The 20,360-nt window shown below is 39.6% G+C and overlaps 1 protein-coding gene across 1 annotated transcript in view; it reads left to right on the top strand.

Annotated features, from left to right (window-relative positions):
• Window positions 1-15,196, top strand: part of kcnh4a (potassium voltage-gated channel, subfamily H (eag-related), member 4a) — a 49,567-nt gene extending 34,371 nt beyond the window's left edge. Inside the window, exons 8-16 of the mRNA XM_053515220.1 lie at window positions 667-861; window positions 1,088-1,287; window positions 4,161-4,410; window positions 6,325-6,524; window positions 6,726-6,764; window positions 7,978-8,330; window positions 11,464-11,549; window positions 12,209-12,285; window positions 13,550-15,196. Coding sequence (XP_053371195.1) covers window positions 667-861; window positions 1,088-1,287; window positions 4,161-4,410; window positions 6,325-6,524; window positions 6,726-6,764; window positions 7,978-8,330; window positions 11,464-11,549; window positions 12,209-12,285; window positions 13,550-14,356 — 2,207 coding nt within the window. The 3' untranslated portion in view covers window positions 14,357-15,196. The remainder of the gene's footprint in view (window positions 1-666; window positions 862-1,087; window positions 1,288-4,160; window positions 4,411-6,324; window positions 6,525-6,725; window positions 6,765-7,977; window positions 8,331-11,463; window positions 11,550-12,208; window positions 12,286-13,549) is intronic.
• Window positions 15,197-20,360: the final 5,164 nt, after the last annotated feature.

The raw sequence follows: 20,360 nt of genomic DNA, 5'->3' as shown, positions 1-20,360 counted from the left end.
TATTTTACTAAAATATTCTTACATACTCTTTATCTCTACTGTTGGAACAAATTTAATTCCATATTTAATCATGACGAATTGAATAATAAACAGCTGCAAGGTTAATGAATTCTCTCATTCATTATGCCGTCTAATTTATGTATTTTTGACCTTATCAGCTGCATGATGCAAACAGTCCTGACAAGACGTTAACTTCTTAGCTGCTCGTCTTTGTGACTTTTTCAATCTTGCATGCTACTATATCTGTTCTGTCACTATCATCGATCACACCAAGACTAAGGTGTCCCGGTCTCCACATTTGGCCCAAGCTACAACAACATCAGAATGTTCATTTCAGACAATTCAAACCATTACACTGGTGCAGCAATTAAAATCAGGCTGGTGTGCAGTCTGAACAGGTATTAGGACTGATATTATTATACAGTAGGTAAGCACAGTATTGTGAATATGTGGACATTCATTGAGCACTAAAGTGAAATAAATCTGATACTAATGCTCGCTGCTCTCTAGTAAAAGAACGGCGTGTACCGTAGCAGAGTAATGTTTGTACGATTTGGCACGAGTCTGGAGAACAAAATGGAGAACCTATATATTGATGCACATATCCAGAACTGTGCTGAAGTCTTTTAATTTTTCACGCTTTGCTTTGGTCTGACTCACTCCCAGGCTGGCTGCAGGAGCTGGGGAAGCGCTTGGAGACTCCTTACACAAACGGCACAGTTGGCGGGCCTTCCATGCGCAGTGCCTACATCGCCTCGCTCTACTTCACCCTTAGCAGTCTGACCAGCGTGGGATTTGGCAACGTCTGTGCCAACACTGATGCCGAGAAGATCTTCTCCATCTGCACCATGCTCATCGGGGGTGTGTACAGGATCTGAAATGTTCAAATCCTAATTCTAAATGAACAGCTGTCAGACAACCAATCAACAATTTTTAGACCAGATGTCTGTCTGTGATATGTTTTTTTTTCTTGTGTGTGTGTCTTACAACACAATGCCTCCTCGTTACATGCCTCTGTGTGATCATTATGCTGTGCTGTCTTGCATTAATTAGCAGCGAATTATCTATCTGACTCTGCTTCTCACAGCTCTGATGCACGCAGTGGTGTTTGGCAACGTGACAGCCATCATTCAGCGCATGTACTCACGACGTTCCCTCTACCACACACGCATGAAGGATCTCAAGGACTTCATCCGCGTGCATCGCCTGCCTCAGCAGCTGAAGCAGCGCATGCTGGAGTACTTCCAAACCACCTGGTCAGTTACCAACGGGATCAATGCTAATGAGGTGAGACAACCCGCAGGAAGCTTAACGAGGTCTTTCTGCCGCAGGTTTGCAGTCCATCACTACACATCTACAGTAGTTCCAGTCTAGTCGTATAATAATAATGATAATAAATACTGGTATTGGCTTATCTGATTGTTGTTTGATGATGCAATGTGCTTATTTACTCCTAACCATGATACCAACCTACCAGGTGATACAGCGTGACATAAGCTTAGTGCACGCTGTTGCGCTAATGAACAGATAACATGATATGACAGCAGTCTGGACATATTTCATGACTAATGATGCCAGCCAAAGCAAAGCAGACTGCAAACTGTGCTCTGTGGAAAAAAAAAAAAAAGAGGACGTGCTAAAGGCATTTTTTTGCAATAAAACCAATGAGTTAAAACGAGATGCAACGTAAAACTCAGCATGAGTAGTGTGCTACTGCTAGCAAGATAGAAAAACTGAATTGTCTACAGATAAGCTTAGATAATTGAAAAATCAGCTCATTGTTTTTCTTGACTATGGGAAGCAATTGGTGATTGATGACAACGGTTTCTGACTCCAACAGGAAAAACAAAAATGCTAAGCTGTACTTATAGTAAAACAAACTCGTAGTCTGAGGTAACTAATGTAGCTAGCACACACACACAGCATTCAAAATCAGGGTTGGTGTGGTGGTGGTTTGAAACCTAAAAACAGCTTTGTTAAGAGTAGAGAGGAGGACTTTTAAGAGGCTTAAGAGTTCCTATAGCAGAGGACAAAAGCAGAGGACAAAATGGCGGAAAGAAGAAATATTCTTCAAACACTAAAAGTACAGCTAAAAGTAAACACTCCTCCGCTGTCCAATTTTTTGTTGTTGTTGTTGTTTTACATCCTTCCATGATCCCTCTTGGACTGTTGGCTACATACCATCCAAACGTGCAATTTAAATAGACTGTCCTGCAATCATGTAAACTAGTAAAAGTTGAGCCATTTTGCTGCCAACAATCTAAAACGGAATACAAGTGATAAAATCAGTTTGGTAAATAAATGTAAGAACTTAGTTAATTAAAAAAGCCAAATGTTGAAAATTTGTCTACTTTTGAAGCCACACAGCACTTTATTTACTATATAATATTTAAGATATTTAGCCTATGAAAGAAACTTTGCCTAAAGTAGCCGGCATTCATGATTATACAATTTTTTTATATACAAACATTATGATTTTACTGTCTGTTCTACTATCAAATATTCTATTTTCACACAAAGCATATTTTAAGACCTTTACAGAGTTTGTATTAACCAATCACAGTTCTTGAATTGCTGCATCATCCCTAGCAACGGGGTCAACCACACCTCCAAACGAAGATAAGGGTTTTTGTACTTTCCTTACTCAGAGTTGTTCTGAGAAGTTTCCTAAGTCACTTTTAGCCTAGAACTCCCAGCTAGGACTTTTTACGCTAAGAAAAGAGCTCTCTGAGAGAATTCTAAGAAGCTTGGTGAATACGGGCCCTGGTCACTAGTCCAACGGCTTAACCACCGAGCTACCCCTGCCCCCAGCCGAACTACAGTACGGTTCTGTGCAAATGTCTGGAGACACCCTTCATTTCTTCGTATTTTGCTTATATTTGTAATGTCGTCTTAAGCAGGAGCCTTCCTTAAATACTTTTTTGGTTTACATTTTCACTCTGATCCCTGTACCAGACCCGTTTCAGCTATTTTTTTTATTTATTTGTTAAGTCACCTAGTGAACTATACATTATTTAAGCATAAAAAAAAACTAACTTAATGCATGAACCAGGGATAAACAGGTGCAAATGATCAGGCTGGTGATTAATGATTAGTATACCGGTGATGTTGAATGCTGAGTGGTTACAATAGATGAGAGGGAAAATGAGGTTGCTGCTGCATTTTTAAATTGTTTCTTTAGGCATTTTTCAGCCTGTCACAGTAAAAAACACATTTCCTACTTCCTACTTCTTTAATTCAATCTGCATCACTGAATGTAAGTTAATATGAAGAAATGAGGGGTGGCTCAGGACTACTCAATTTTAGTCTTAAAAAATTTCAATCTTAATTTCTGTCTGGATGTTATTGTAGCCAGACAAAGCCAAGGATGATCTAGAAATCCTCAAACAATGAGATATAACAGGGTACTATAAGACATCCCAGCATGACCATATAATTAATGCATTTAATATACTGTATAGTCAAAAAGACAAACTCAATACAATCATGTTGAGTCAAACCAATATTCTACTGTACCTTTTCTTTTCTCTCCTTTTCTCTTAGCATATCTGATTATATGCTAACTCTCAAAATGGGTGGCATGTTAGCACATTGAGTATGAGACATATCACACAGAATACGGGTCGCAGCTTCTTCACCGAGCTAATTGCCACTCGACTCATCTTCACTGAACAGCGCCTTTTGTTAGGCTGTCTCAATGGTTAGCACACAGTAAAGGGATGGCACAGCTAATTACTGTAGCAGGCACAGAAAATTTGAGGTGAAAGGGAGGGAGAGGGGGGGGAGGGTGACTCTCATTTACACTTTGCAGACGTACTAATTTATTCAGTGATTAAGGGGCAAAAACAGCAAACACACTTCTGAGAACTTGCAGGAACTCTGTGTGTTCTGGCAACTGTTGCTTGCGTCGTGTCTCGCTACTGTTGGCATGATTTTAAATAACGTTTAATGTTTAATCTCCCCCAAAGCTGAGCCAGTGTTTAATTAGAGTTGGACAAGTGGTTAGCATACACATATATATTGCGAGCTACATCAACTTGCGTACAAAGGATTTTCTTTTAAAAAAGGTGTTACTGAGAAACCAAACGATGATGATGAGGGGTATGTTGCTTCATCGTTAGCTAACTGTTGATATAACTTGGTCTAACCTTCTCTTCCAGCTGCTGCACGACTTCCCGGATGAGTTGTGCGCGGACATCGCCATGCACCTCAACAAGGACATCTTGCAGCTGCCCCTCTTCTCCTCTGCCAGTAGAGGGTGCCTGCGTTCACTCTCCCTGCACATCAAGACTTCTTTCTGCGCCCCAGGTGAATACCTCATCCGACACGGAGATGCCCTCCACGCCCATCACTTCGTTTGCTCCGGATCACTAGAGGTGCTTAAGGATGGCATGGTGCTTGCCATATTGGGTAAGTCATACTCTGCAATTGTTCAGCTATATTTTGTTCAGCTACTATTGGTATTATAGTTATTGATGTATAGTATAATTACAGTAGACAAAGAGTATAGTATGCATTATACACCGACCAGCCATAACATTAACACCATGTACATCAGTAAACTGGTGAAAAAAATTCATCTGGGATTTGCAGACAACGTACCTAAGGGCACTAATTTAATCTACAGACTCCCCCAGTACCGACCTGATCGAGCACACATAGGATGCACCAGACAAACAAATTTGAACCACAAAGGCCCCAACCCTCAAACCACAGCAGAGTCAGGTGTGAGGGGTCAGAGCTGCACCCACAGCATTAGGGGAACTTATACAATACAATACTGGGCTTTGTGGTTATCATTGTTATGTTATTGTTGTTTAAGTTATGACTGATCAGTGTAAATGTTACATCATAATTACCAGTATTATAGGAACACCCATTTTGTATTTATACTTACTGGCCATTTTTCCCTTTTATTCACAATAGTCTAATTAGTGCTGCCTTGTTTTTACTGGGATAACGTGAATAATGTTTCTCCTGCTGTTAAAAAAAACTTAAAGATAACTTGTAATTATGGCATAATAACACAACAACATAAAACAATATAACATACTAGTTACGCTGTTTGAATGTGATAAGATCATGAAGACTGTGATTAGATCATAAAGACCGTTTGGGGCATGGATGTTTAGGGAAACTGTACAAGGTTTCAAAATGAGACAAAAACGCAGACGAGAAAAGAGGCAGAAATTATTATCAAGCCATGTCGCAAACTCTGTAAATGGAATATATGCGAAGAACTGGGAGTTACACACGGTAAGGGATTCACAGAATTGACTTTGCATTCATGATGTATGCAGTTCTGTTATTGGACAGTTTTCCCTGACCACTGGACAGTTTTTGAGTTGGAATTTGTCATACAACCTGTATAACCCCTGGAGGGCGCTCCTTGCCCTTTAGACCTTTGGTGTCTAGCTCCAGTCTAGTCTAGTGTCTTTGTCTTGTATCTGTTTCTCTGCTGTTGTTACTGTTCATGTTCCTGTTCTTGTTCCTGTTCGGTTCCTGTTCCTGTTCAGATTTCAGTTCTGTTTATTTATGGTGTTGTATTTTTAAATTAAAGCCATAATCTGCATTTACGTCATGTCGATGCTGACCTCTAGATTCAGAGCTGTGTGCGGTTACACCAGTGACAAAACTCCAAAAGGACCCAGTGCTACTCTGCAATAATTATGATTATTTGTACATGAAGCAGGCCTAAGACAGGTACATTTGGATGTATCATTACCAATGATCGTCATTACATCATTTTTTAAGCATGTTTTGACACACTCTAACAGTTCTCCTACAGTTTTTTAAAAACATATCGTTTAACAATTCTACACAAGTACTTTTCACGGCTGGTGTTAGCATTTTACCCTAATTTCTTTTTTCCTAACCAGGCCATCCAAATGTTCGAGAGCTCTTTTATACCCTTGTAAACACATAAAGTTTGTCTTATAATGGTTTATTGCTGCTAGAAAAGTTTAAAAATACTGAATGTCCCCAGTCCGTTTTTATTTGTAATGAGCTCCCTTGGGTTTTTCAGCTGGTCATTACTATTGGTCTAAGCTAGTATGTTTTTGTAGCTTCATCCTACCTTTGGTACAAGCTTAAAGGAGGCTCATGTAAAGACAGACAAGTCGTCCGGTCTATAATGCAGCTTTTCCAAACTGGTTTCTTCTTGCATCTTTTACGCCGCTTATCCTGTATAGGATCATGGGAGGCCTGGAGCCTATCCCAGGAGACTTAGGGCACGAGGCGGGGTACACTATACAGTATACAGCAAGCCAATCCATATTGCCTGAAAAAACGCTCTCATTTGATTTCTCTGGATGTTGTGTGCAGGTAAGGGGGATCTGATTGGAGCAGACTTGCCCGGGCGCGATCAGGTGATCAAGGCCAATGCAGACGTGAAAGCTCTGACCTATTGTGACCTGCAGTACATCAGTATCAGGGCGCTCCGCGAGGTCCTCGAGCTCTATCCCGAATACGGCAACTGCTTCAATGAGGACATTCACCACAACCTCACGTACAACCTTAGAGAGGTGAGATCGCTAAAACCAAGTCAAACCATGCTGAAGATATACGTAGGGTTGCAGGGTAAATGGGTTACCATGGTAACCAGATGACCTGATGATCAGCTAGATGTAGTGCTTTAAGGCACCTAGTTCCTGCTTTACTTAATACTCAACTCAATAGGATACAGTTTTTTGAAACTCAGGACTAAACATGTTCTTTTCCCACAGGGTCAGACTCGATTTCCTCGTTCTCCGAGAACCTCACAGGTACCATACGCACAGGGATAGTCATTGCATGCTCATAACACACACACGCTAGCTCACACATGCACTCACACTCACACACATTGACTTGTGAAACATATTCCCAGCTATATATCACACTCACACCTGCACACTCTCACAAACCTACAACCAAGCGACAAATTCAAACACATCAACAACATTTTCTTGAAAATATCTTGGAAGATTTAATATTGAGAATGCTTGTGGTAATTACTACTCCACTTGAGTGAACACACTGTATAATCATGCTGCTATTCAATTCTAAAACACACACAGTGGTTGATGTACATTTCATGTGCAGAAGAAATTGTATGTGTAATTGGATTTGAGTAATATGTAAGAGTCTCCTTTATGGTCAGGAAGCACTTCAGTGGTAAAGTGGAAAGTTGCTCTACTGTACAGCCTTTCGTCACCTTTACTTAATGTCTCGTAAAATAGTTGAATTTGAATAGTAAGGATTCAAAAACGACAGAGTGTGCTGTTAGAGGGGACAAACAATGACAGAATGGTGTAGATAGTGACATAATAGACAATAAACATTTAGTAGCAATCACAGATCATCATTCATGTATAGTGTAGTAAAAAAAAAAATGAGCGTACTGCAACACAAATCACTAAGATGAAAGATATATATTTATACAAACTCCTTATATATCATCTTTGGTTGTTCTCATTTAGTCCTATTATATATTACTTTTGAGGTTTATAAAAAAATCACACTCCTAGAGCAGTAAATAAACATATCCCCATGAAAAAGGTACTGTATCGGAGTATACCGTACCCCTGGGTCACCACTGTTGGGCTTTTGAGGGGGGAACCCTAACGCTATGCCCAAGACAGCACAAGCCCAGTTGAAGAAAATGGGATGGTTGTAACAGTAAGAGAATCTGGCGTAAACCCTGTGCCAGATCTTGTTAATCAAATAATCCGATTTTTTTTTTTTTTTTAAAGTCATCAATGCTTTCTGACCAATTAAAATATATAAAATATGGTATAAACTGTTGAGATACAGAATCATCATTAGAATATGTTATAAAATGATTCCACAGCTACTCATCTGTTAAATGTTGGTTGTGATCAATAGTGAGAACAGAACTTAGGCTCAATTATTAATTTTTGTGAGAGTGTCTGACGTGATCGATGTTATCAATTTCTCTAATTCTCTTATCTCTCCTCTATTGTTCATGTTTGTCAGGGTCGTTCTGACACCCTCCTTACTCCTGAGCCGAAATTGCCCTTCATTGTGGAAGCCGAGGACGAGGATGATCCAGGACAGGAAGTAGGCAGGCAGCCTCTGCTCGCCAGCATGGAGGGAAACTCGAACCATTCTGCTCTGAGCGCCATGTTAGGGGAAGAGCTGCGTCATTTCGGCATGCTCCGCCTCTGCCGCTCTCCGACCCAAGGCTACAGAGGACAGAGTCCCTCACCTCATCCACCAGGCAGCGAGGAGCTGTGCCCCCCGGTGATCGACACGGGCCCCGTCAACCGTCCGGCCAAGCTGCTCATCCCCTCACTTACCTGCGTCAGTCCGCTAGACCTGAGCCCCAGGTAACGACAATAAAATGCTGTAAATAACCGCAAACACACACACACACATGGGCAGTGTTGGGATTTAAACACACAACTTTGTAAGGGTAAGCTAGGTGTAGCTTGCAATATTCTCCAGAAGATTATGGGTTTAAATCCCAGACTGATTAGTAGTGTGTAAATAAGCGTGCGCCCCTTGATGAATTGGCACCCTGTCCAGGGTGTACCCCGCCTCATGCCCTAAGTCTCCTGGGATGGGCTCCAGGTCCCCCATGACCCTGAATACAGGATAAAGCAGTATAGTATAGAAGATGACGAATGAGATGTACAGTAGCTAACGGATGTGTGTTGTTGTTATCTACCTCGTAAAATATAAAAATTTCTAACCTGGAATTTCTTTTTCAGTGGTTTACTGTAAATTTTTACAGTACTTTATTGGGAACTCTAATGCTAGAAAAATGTTGTACTAAAGTGTAAAAGCTTTGTGCGTTGTGTAAAATATTGTAAACAAAAGCACAGTTATAATACTTGAAACTGCAAAAAATGCAATTAAAACAGCGTCCAAATATAAACTAAAAGGCTTACTACAGTAATTATTCATTTAATTTATTTCTACCTAATTGCTCATTCCACCTGTTCTACATGTGGATGTACAGTATGAATCATGTCTTTGTCTCTGTGTGGGAGTGTACTGTACAGTATGTAAGCGAATTGTGTTGTTCAGTTAATTATTGTAAAGCTAAAGGCAGTTTTCCACAAAGTTATCAATCAATCTGAATGTCATTCTGAATCTGTAATTTTGTGGGAATATATCAAATTTAATAATACACATGCCTATATACAGTGCATAGATACACACATATCTCAGTATCATAGGCATGTGTATTTGTGGTTCAAATAGTGTACTTGCTGTAATGGTAAAAGTCACGGGAATGGTAGAAGTTAATCATATCTAGGGTGAAAGCAGCATAACTCTCGACCGAACATTCCAAGCTCCTCACGACTCTAAAATAATCAAGTCAGTGAAATGAAAGGCTTGATTTATTAGAATGTGTTTCTTACGCACTCTACAGCCGTGACCGAAAGTTCTGAGAATGACACGAACATACATTTTCTGCTGCTGATGTCTGATGGTAATGATTAAGCTTTAAGGACAGGTTGAAAGTTGGGAAGCTATTTTAGTTTCTGATATTCAATGAAGAATGAATAAGCACACACACACACACACACACACACACACACACACATTGTGCACATTGTGTACCGAGTCTGCCTTTACAGACATGGCCAAATATTTTCACAAAGTCTGCTGCTTCAGTGTTTTTGTTAGTTGTTACTATGGTACACTGAAGTATAATTACAAGTTTTTTGAAAGTGTCGAAGATTTTTATTTGCAGTGTTGGACCTTCTTTTTTAAGACCTCTGCAATTCACCCTGGCATGCTGTCAATCAACTTCTATGCTACATCCTGACTGATGGCGAGCCCATTCTTCCATGATCGATGCTTGGAGTTTTTCCGAATTTGTGGGTTTTTCTTTGTCCACCCGCTTCTTGAGGATTGACCACAAGTTCGTAATAGGATTATGGTTTGGAGAGTTTCATGGACATCAACCACAAATGTGGATGAGCCACTTAGTTATCACTTTTGCATTATGGCGAGATGATCCATGATGCTGGAAAAGGCATTGTTCATCTCCAGACTGTTCTTGGATGGTTGCTCTCAGAGGATGTTTTTGTACCACTCTCTTTTTAGGCAGAATTGTGAGTGAGCCCCCTCCCTTGGCTGAGAAACAACCCCTTCACATGAATGGTCTCAGGATGCTTTACTGTTGGCATGACACAAGACTTCAGTATATCAAAGTAACATCTGACAAAAAAGATCTGAAAAAAAAAAAAAAACACTGAAGCAACAGACTTGAATATCAGAAACCAAAATATCCTCCCATCTTTCCATCTGTCTTTAGAACTTTATCATCATCATCGTCTCCAACGGCGTCTTTTATTCTGGACTTAAAGTCAATCTGGAGCCTGGAATCTCAGAACACACACACTCACTCACACAAGGGAGAAAAGTTGGTGAAGAAAAGAAAAAGTTCAATTTTATTTAGATAGCGCTTTTAACAATGGTCATTGTCTCAAAGCAGCTTCACAAAATTAAAAAAAAAAAAATTATGGAAGTGTGTATATGTGAGAAAAAATTGTCTAGATAATAATAAGATGAATGAATGAATGATGAATGAATTGTCTCTGATGAGCAAGCCAAGGGTGACGGTGACAGTGGCAAGGAAAAACTCCCTGAGATGGCAATAGGAAGAAACCTTGAGAGGAACCAGACTCAACAGGGAACCCATCCTCATTTGGGTGATAACAGATAGAGATGATATAACATCATGTGTGTTATGCAGCTGAAAGTTCAGTATAACAGAAGTAATTTAAATCAACATGAAGTCCAGTTCAGCACAGGGATGAGTCAGTAGGTGCGGAGGGCAGATGGGGTCTGGATCACTGGACGCTCAGGAGCAGCATGTGTAGCTCCAAACCATCATGAAGGAGAATCCAGCTGGAGCTGGTCCCTCTTTGGATGTCTCAGAATCCTCGCAGGGTTGGCCTACTGAGTCTACTGAGGCTGGCACAATCTCCAGATGCCTCGGGATGGGTAGAAAAATAATGAACAGGTGGAAAGAATTAGTTGCCATTCAGAATAGATGTTCTGGAGTATGAGGTTGCTTTTGTAAGTGGTTGGTTTTGTTGAATTGGTGATTACAACCAAATGAAAGACCACACTAAAAGTACACTGCAAAGCAATACTCGTGCATGCTTTTTTTTTTATACATGAAATAGCATTTGAATAAGGACCTAGACTAATTAATATTGCTCATTAACTACCACACGTGAGCCATTAAAATGAAATAGGGCACAACTTGCCATGTTTAAATAGTCTACAACGCTCCAATTAAATGGGCCTTTTTCATTAAGTTTCCCTTTTTTTAATCATGCGAAAGGCATTTGCTGAAATGTCAGCATGCTTTAATGAATGTCAGAACTAAGCTGCTCTGTAAAGATTCAAGGAAAAGAGTTTTGTATTTGGATTGGTTTTGAATTTTGGAGAAAAAAAAAGACATTTATTTGAGAGTATCCTGATGTCCTTATGCAGGGTTGTGGATGGTATTGAGGACAACGAACCAGCGTTTCACTTCAACGTGGAACCCAGTGAGGTCACCTCCAATCGACGGGCCAAAGGTAAGAGCTTATCAGTATTGCTTAGCACATGGTTGTAATGTAAATGCCAGTAATGTGCTGTATATAGCCCTTACTGTACGTATATAGTGTGTGTAAATGATATGGTTTTAAAAAATATATAATGATTAAAAGAACGATATATACCTAAAATGTACAGTACTGTGCCAAAAAAAATGCTACAAAGCGAAGATGCCTGCAAAAATCAACTAGACATTTAAATATTTAAAAAAGCAAAAAATGGTATAAATAGTCAATATTGAGTGTAACAATCTGTCGACGTTTTAAAAAAAAAATTCATCAGTAGTCTCAGGGACCCTCAGGGACCACCACAGTTATTTCAGGGGCTTTGATTAGGGCCAGGGGTAGCTCAGTGGTTAAGGCATTGGATTATGGTTCGGAAGATCCCGGGTTCAAACCCCACAAACACCAAATTGCCACTGTTGGGGCCTTGAGTAAGGCCCTTAACGCTCAGATGTGTAATGAGATAAAAATGTAAGTCACTCTGGATAAGAGCGTCTTTCAAATGCCTAAATGTAATTGTCATACCCCACCTATGATAAAAATTTTAACATATAAGACCCAAATTTACCTTTTCAAAGATTAGGGTGCCGAGACTTTTATACGGTACTGTGATTCTCATAAGTTTTTTTGCTTTCTAGATCCCCTTCAGGTGAATGCCAACCTTTTGCTTGAGACAGAAGAAGTTAGACAAACCATCTCCCAACTCAACACAGAGGTATTCAGTACACACACACTCACATGTTTGTCTGGATCATAACGCTAATGCATAACAAAAAGCATCACTAAAAGTTTAGTTTTATGATATTTTATGTAAAGTAAATTGGAAAGACTTTCAGGAAGAACTGTGACGTAGTGGTCTACACTGTGGAGTCACATGTCCAGGGACGAGGGTTCAAATCCTGCCTTCTGTGTGTGTAGAGTTTGGCAGTGCTTGGGGGGGGGGGTTCTCCTGGTGCTCCAGTTTCCTCCCAAAGTCCAAAAACATGCAGATTAGGATATATTGTTTGAGTGACTGTGGTACCCTGTCCAGGTACATCTAGTAGATAGGCCCTTTAGGATAAGCTCCAGGCCTCGCAATGAGTGAAAGAAAAGACTTTCATTTTCTCTTTCTATATAAAATGATCATTCTGTTTAAAGTGCTTGTTTTTGTTTTTTTTAAAGAATTTTTACAATAATAATTCTATCGTAATTCTATTTAAAATATTTTTTTTTCACAATATTTCTGTGCAATTCATCTATAATTTTTATTTGTACTACTTTTTCCAGCCCTGAAATTACATCCACCTCAACAGAAAAAAAACGTTTCCTATTTCTATTTTTTACTAAAATGCAGCCAAAAAGCTGTACTCGACAGGATCAAGGGTATGGGTTCTTTTCATTGTTGTCATAGCAATTTGTCCCATGGCGACAGGATACAGATATAAAAATTCTCATGCTTTTAAAATGTAATGGCGAGATTTTTTACGAAATAAATATTTATTTTTATATTGATTAAACGTTTTACTCAGTAGACACAGCAGGAATAACTAAATTTTTTTTTTTTTTTATTCTTTTTTTAATGCTGCAGCATTTGGACCTTTACTAATTAATAAAGCACATTAATAATAAATCATTACATATTACATTTATTTCACACATTTCTCAAACCTTGAGTTGCTCAAAATTTAGGACAAAGAGAGAACACAGAAATACTCTGCAATTAGTGAGAGATGCAAATGTGTGAGCTCTGCATGTGAGCTCTCCAGTTACCAAAGTTAAAGTCAGAGTCCATGGCAGGTAGGCAGGCAGGCAAGATGAGATGGGAACATGAGGATATAAATAAAAACACTAACCAAAGGCAAATGTAAGTATACACACATATGGGAGCAGAACAATGGACTGGGAAATGCTCCTTGTGCTGAGGGGATTTGTGTTAAGCACAAGATGATAATCAGTCAATATACAAACAGTGTATAAGATTGATTTCTACTGTGTTTCAGATGAACCGCTTGAACCAGGAAGTGTCCAACCTTGCTAAAGGTCTGCATGAGATGATGCACTTCCTGCACACCCACGTGACCATGCCCCACTTCGCTCCACCCCTTCCAACATACTCATCTTTTAGCACCAGCCTGACACCACCTCCGTCTGACTGGCCCCCTCGGGTGTCCTTCAACATTGCCCAGGCTCCCAGCTGTGGCTGCGGAAGAGGTTCTGTCCTGGGACAGGAAGTGGAAATGGAGCATCTCCATCCACCTCCCAGTCCTCCACACGGCACCTGCCCTCACTCTCTGTGCTGCCCCGAACAGGAACGACGCTCAGCCTTGGGACTGGAGAGTCAGCCGAACCCATACCAGACGTCCAGGACAACACCGAATTCGCAATACATGGGCCACTCAGCTAGCCGGCAGGTGCCCTGTCTTCTCAGCTTGGCTCCGAGTTTCCCGCCTGTCTCAGGACCTAGCAGTATAGGACCTCAAACCAACTCTCCAAGTCAAGCTCTGTATTCCCATGGCAGCCTTAGTCAGCCGCACACCTCTCTGAGCCTGCAGACCACCCCTGACCTGACATGCCAACGCTCAACACCTATCCACATCTCTCTGACGCCAACTGGCCAATCGCAGCCCCTTACAGCGGTCAGTTCACTCATGCGTGCTGGGATTTGTAGCCCGAGCTCGTTACACTTGCCAACAGGGCCTAGACAGAATGACCTGGTCGGGTCGAGTCCTGTTCACCTGCATGACCCTGCCCTCAGCCCCACTGCAGAAATGACCGCTACGGAGAACTTGGGTCCTGCAGGGGTCTAAATTCAGTATTTACCAGATAACTTTCCCAATTCTCACTGCATGCCAGTTTCTCCAAGAAAGCAGTGGTGTTGCAAAAGAGTTTATAGACTGCACAAACATTTTTTTGGTTTGTTTGTTTGTTTGTTTGTTTTTTTGCTTTGCTTTGACACTAATACCTCACAATCTCCATTGCAGCTAGCTTCACCAAAGAACAAGTGCTGCTTGGCATCAAACTACATGAGACATGAATGTTCAAATGACAACATGTATAGGATGTATGCATGTATGTACGTATAAAATGCAAATTATTATATAGAGAGATTTGTATGCCAAACAAACTAAAACCAAAATAATTGCTAAAACAGATTCTTTGAGCCAACTTACCATCGTTTACCATCGTTACCAAGTTTTTCGTCTAGGCCCCTTGAGGGACCACGTCATCGAAAGGCTATTGGTAAAACAAATAAGGGCAGTTTTTAACCATGTTGGACAGGAGGATTGAACCAGTTTGTCTCCAGGTCAAAAGGTTTGGTTCTAAGGAACAGCAACAACAAAACTGATTTTCTTATGTGATATTATTATAATATTTTATGTAAAGTCATTGAAAAAACTTTCAGGCAGAACTGTGATGTAGTGGTCGACACTGTGGAGTCGCACCTCCAGGGGTCGAGGGTTCAAGTCCTGCCTTATGTGCGTGTAGAGTTTGTTAGTACTTGGTGGATTTCCTCAGGGTGCTCCGGTTTCCTCCCGCAGTCCCGAGACATGCAGGTTAAGTTATTAGCGTTTCAAAATTGTCCGAAGTGTGTGAAAAAGCGGGTGAGTGTGATTGTATGTGTGTGTGCCCTGTGATGGTTTGGCACCCCATCCAGGGTGTACCCCGCCTCATGGGATAGGCTTCCTTCAACCCCGTATACAGGATAAAGCGGAATAGACAGCGTTCTGTTATGTCTACATGACATTGATTTATCAGTTTGCTCCAACTTTAAAGAAATAAGTTCCTTGATTGATTGGCTACTCAACATGGGAGTCGCATTTAAGATATTTCCACCTCATGGGCAGCTTTCCCAAATCCAAGGGTAAAATTCTAAATGAAGATAAAACACTGAAAGCTGAAAAAAAAAGAAACTGTTCAAGTTTTGTAGAGAAGGTACACCTGCACTGGTACAGGAAACACTGAAGTTGGAAATTTCCTCCAAATGAAAAAAGAGAGAGAAATTCCAGGTTGCTAACTCCACAGGTTGCTAGCCAAGCTAACAGAATCGATATGATGGTTGTCATTTGTAGATGAAATTATTGTCTAGGTAAAAAAAAAAAAAAAAGTTCATACAAATTTTTATGTATCAACTCGTTCACACGTTTGCTGAACAGGGTTTACTGCAGTTAAGTGTCTTATTCTGAACCGCGATTGAGATTGCAGTGGGACTTGTGAAGGCTCCAAGGTCTGAGTTAAAAATATTTTCTGGAACGCATGCTACTTTTCCTACCGAGTCTAAGCTCATCGAGTTCATTTGTGCAGCCTAAAGTAAACGTACTATAGAGAAGCCAATGCCGGCACAAGGAATGCTGTGCTAATTAAATTTCCTCGCTGCATGATCTTACTTGGAGATATTTTTTTCTGTGTTTTCTGTGTTTCGTTCTTTTACTGCTATGGTTGTTTCGATCACCTGGGGATGTTTGTAAGACGTGCCATCGTGAAACTTTGAGCTTGGGGGGGCTTTTTTTGAGGTACCAGTTTTTAAATGCTGCATTAATATGATCCTCTACACTTTCTAATAATGAAAAAAAAGAAAAACCTTTAAAAAAGTTAACGCACAGGTTTCCTGGCTGTATGAGGATTCTATTTTCATATTTATTTTGTACTATTTATTAAATGTCCTGCTGATTTGTTATAGCATTTTAAGACCTCTCATTATTACATTTTTAAAGGTTTTTGCCTGCATTTTAGTGTCTGACTTGTATTTACTGAACAAAATCTTTTTCTTTCTTTTTTTTATATGTCAAGTAAAAAAGTCTACCGCTTCCTTGCATCGAATGCTGATTAAAGTGTACTGTATTTAAAAGAAAAAATAAATGTTGCATTTTCCCCTGAAAAAAAAGTCTCTTCAAATGATCAAAAAAAATAATTAAATAAATGAGCGCTCTCAGTGGGGGAGTCGTGATGCGAGCCACTGCTCCGCAGAGAGCATTACACAACTGTTTGTTTATTTTCCTTCATATTCCCCCTACTGTATTCCCTTAAGCACGTTGTGTCAGACAAACACAGGATTTAATGCATAAATCTTCCCACGCAGGTTGTCTGGCTGGTAGGGAGTGTCATTAATAAGCCGAGCTTTTCACTCTCGTCTCTTCCTTTCCCTTTCTCCCACAAAAAAATCAGTGTTTGTCCTTTAACTCTGCTAGATCACAAGTTTTCACGTTTTCAGATTTCTGTCAACTGCATAAAACCCTTCCACACGGTCGGTGTGGCTGCCTTATATAGGGCCATGGGGTTGGAGACAATAATGAGCGCTTGATCATCACACACTATAAAAAGACATCGGCTGGATGTAGGAATGTTTCATACACTGGCTTTTTTTTAGCCTCGATCATCTCAATGATACGACTTTTCATTTGCCCAGCTCATTAGCGACAAAAAATAGGTCTGTGTAGGCATTATGACTCACGGTTACAAATCAAACTAATAAGATGAAGAACAAAAGCGCTGGCATAAACGTACAGAGAAGAACATCGAGAGAACATTTCCTCAGCATTAATGCGTAATAAAGACATTCCACTAATAGCTCAAGAGCTGGCTGATCCTTCTGCTTTCATTCTTATAAAAAAGATATAAAATGCACTTTATGTTACAGAAACACTCTTGTGCTTTTTAAAAGGATAGTGTGGGTTTTTTTCTACGATTGTTTAAGATCAAACTCGAGGTGCAAATACACTATATGGACAAAAATATTTGCCAGGTCCGGTTCATCCCAAAGATGCTTGATGGCGTTGAGGTCAGGGCTCTGTGTTAGGGCCAGTCAAGTTCTTCCACACCAAACTAATCAAAGCATGTCTTTATAGTCCTTGCTTGTCCTTCATGTTGGAACAGAATAGGTTGCCACAAAGCTTGAAGCATACAGAAGCATTGTCCAAGATGTCTTGGTATGGTGAAGCATTCATTTTGCCCTTTACTGGGGATAAGTGGCCAGATTGTGACACGTGACTTAATAGCTGATTTGATGTGGCGGGTCATATATACTACAACATTCGGGGGCCCCCTTTTTTAAAGTTAATAAGTCTTAATACTGTAGATAGCTTGTCATGTTACAGAGAAATTAGGAAAATGCAAAGATCTCTGTCCTGTTAAACTTTCAACACTTGGGACTCTCACAGACAAACCATCACGACCCATGATTAAACATTATTCTCTCTCTCTAATGGTGCTCCTGAGATACCGGGCATCTTTCCCTGATCCATTCCGAAACCCTACCTCTGTTTGGAGTTCTGCTCACTTAGCTAAAGTGGACTTTATGGTAACTACAGCATGTTTCCTGTCCAACGTTTTTTTTTTTTTTTTTTTGCAATATTAGCAAAAAATACCAGATTCACACAAAATGAGAATGAGTTCCCTTTAAATAAAAAGCTTTCCAGATTTTCTCAGGACAGGGAAACGTGTTAAAATTCCTGTCTGTGGTAATCACACATAAGCTTCAGATGTTCATATGCCTGCAGATGAAGGGTGAAAATGGCCTAAATTGGCTAAATCCGTTTGAAATTGGATATATTTCTACGCCCATCCAGCTGCCCTAACATCTGTCACATAAGAAATGGCTCGGATTCAATTTGAATATCTTTTCAGACAGACTGTAAGTCTGTAAGTATTTTTTTAGAGAACTAAATTCTTTCAAGAATGAACAGTTTATATTTTTGAGCATCAGGCCAAATCCGTATTAATTGCATGAAACAGATGGCGGGTGAAGGTTAAAAGATTTCGATTTAATTATAGCCTACTGCCTGTACTCATCCAGCCTTGGTAGTAATTATCAGTGTTTATGTTTGACAGAGTACAAGTGGGCGGAAAATCAGCTATTAGACAGCGCATGCTCGATTTCAACACTCAGTAAAATGGAAAGCTGAAGAGAGATATAAAATGAGTAAAGAGAAAGATTCTCAATAATGAAATATGTTCTTTTTGGAAAATGTATGTATGTAGCACCATCTGAAGGTTTTAATTGGCAATTACATTGATAATAATAAGAATTAATTAACTTACCTTAGGAACAGCAATCGACATTTCACATCATGTGATCATGTGTTTTTCACCTGTGATTATGTGAATAATATTTGATCACATGTAAAACATGGACAAAATGCATAAAGCAGACTGCGGGTAATTAAAAAAAAAATGGGCAATAAAGTTCTTCATGTGATTATTCAAATAGAACTTTTTGCGACCATGTAGTTCAAGTAGCATTGGAGCTTTATAATTTATAAAGAAAACAGGTAAATGAATAATAAGGACATTAAACTTTTAATACATAAATACATAACTTTAAAAACATAAATATATTATATAATACAATAAAAAATAGCCTTTAAATAAAATGAATAGGTCAGCTGTTTAAACCATCTTCTACAATCTTCTACAAGGGCGTTCAAGTCAAACCGGGACTTTAAACTGAATGAAGATGTTAAAAAGATTAGGGGACCTAAAGAGAGTTATATATATATATATATATATATATATATATATATATATATATATATATATATATATATATGCAAATGACCAATGTAAATGACCATTTATTATCGGACAAGGAAATTGTTTAAGCTTTAACAGACACTGAAAAAGAAGAAATGTAAATACAGTGCTATTAATGTTTGTGGATAAAAGCAGCACTAAAGAAATTTATGATGATGTTTGATGATGAAGATTTTTTATTGTACGGTTGTGCTCTTTTTAAAATGTATTTCTTAACTCCATTGTCATTGCCATGTTGTGACGTCAGTGCTCATACTGTAGCACTTAACAATGACATTTAGGGAGTTTGTGGTTAGCACTGTGGCTTTGCACCTCCAGAGTCCTGGGTTCAGTTCATGCCTCATCTGTGTGTGGAGTTTGCATGTTTTCTCACTGTGCTTTATGGGTGTCCTCCCACAGTCCAGAGACATGCAGATTTGGCTTTCCCAGATTACCTGTAGTGTGTGAATAAGCATGTAAGTGAGTATGTCCCTGCGATAGATTGACAGTCTGTCCAGGGTGTACCCCGCCTTGTCCCCTAAGTCCCCTGCGACCCTGTATACAGGAAAAAGCATTATAGATGATGAGTGAGTGAGTGAGTCATAACCACTATTTTCAGTTAAACCTTCTTAAATAAGCTAAATACCAGCATTGCCAATCAAGTGCCACCTTTATTTCACCCAGCCACCCACCCACCCACCCAGTGTCATCATGGTTCTATTTGCCCCGTGCATTTTCCCTTCAGTCACCAATTATAGACACAACAACGCAATCACTGAGTCACTTTACTACCTAAAACACGCTGGACACCGCAATTCTAAAAAAGTACGCCTCTTTTTTTGGCAATTATTTAATTAAAGCTGTGGCCAAAACTTGACACAAATATTAATTTTCACAAAATCTGCTGCTTTAGTGTTTTTAGGTCTTTTTGTCAAATGTTACTATGATGTACTGAAGTCATGCCACCAGTAGCAGGCAAGCATCCTGAGACCATTCATGTGTAGGGTTGTTTCTCAGCCAAGGGTGTGCGCTTACAATTTTGCCTAAGAACAGAGTCATGAATAACGAATGGTACGAAAACATCCTCCGAGAGCAACCATTTAAGAATAGTCCCCTTTTCAGCATGATAAAGCATCTTGTCATAAGGCAAAAGTAATAACAAAGTGGCTCGTAAAAAAAAACATAGAAATTTTGGGTCTGTGAATCTTATTGAGAGTTTTTGGTCAATCCTCAAGAAGCAAGTTGACAAACAAAAACCCACAAAAATTCAGAATTCCAATTCCAAGCATCGATTATGCAAGAATG

Source organism: Clarias gariepinus, chromosome 16 (genome assembly GCF_024256425.1).
Source record: "Clarias gariepinus isolate MV-2021 ecotype Netherlands chromosome 16, CGAR_prim_01v2, whole genome shotgun sequence".
Taxonomy (NCBI): domain Eukaryota; kingdom Metazoa; phylum Chordata; class Actinopteri; order Siluriformes; family Clariidae; genus Clarias; species Clarias gariepinus.
Note: the sequence above shows the minus strand (reverse complement) of the source record. Positions and strands in the feature narration are given on the sequence as shown.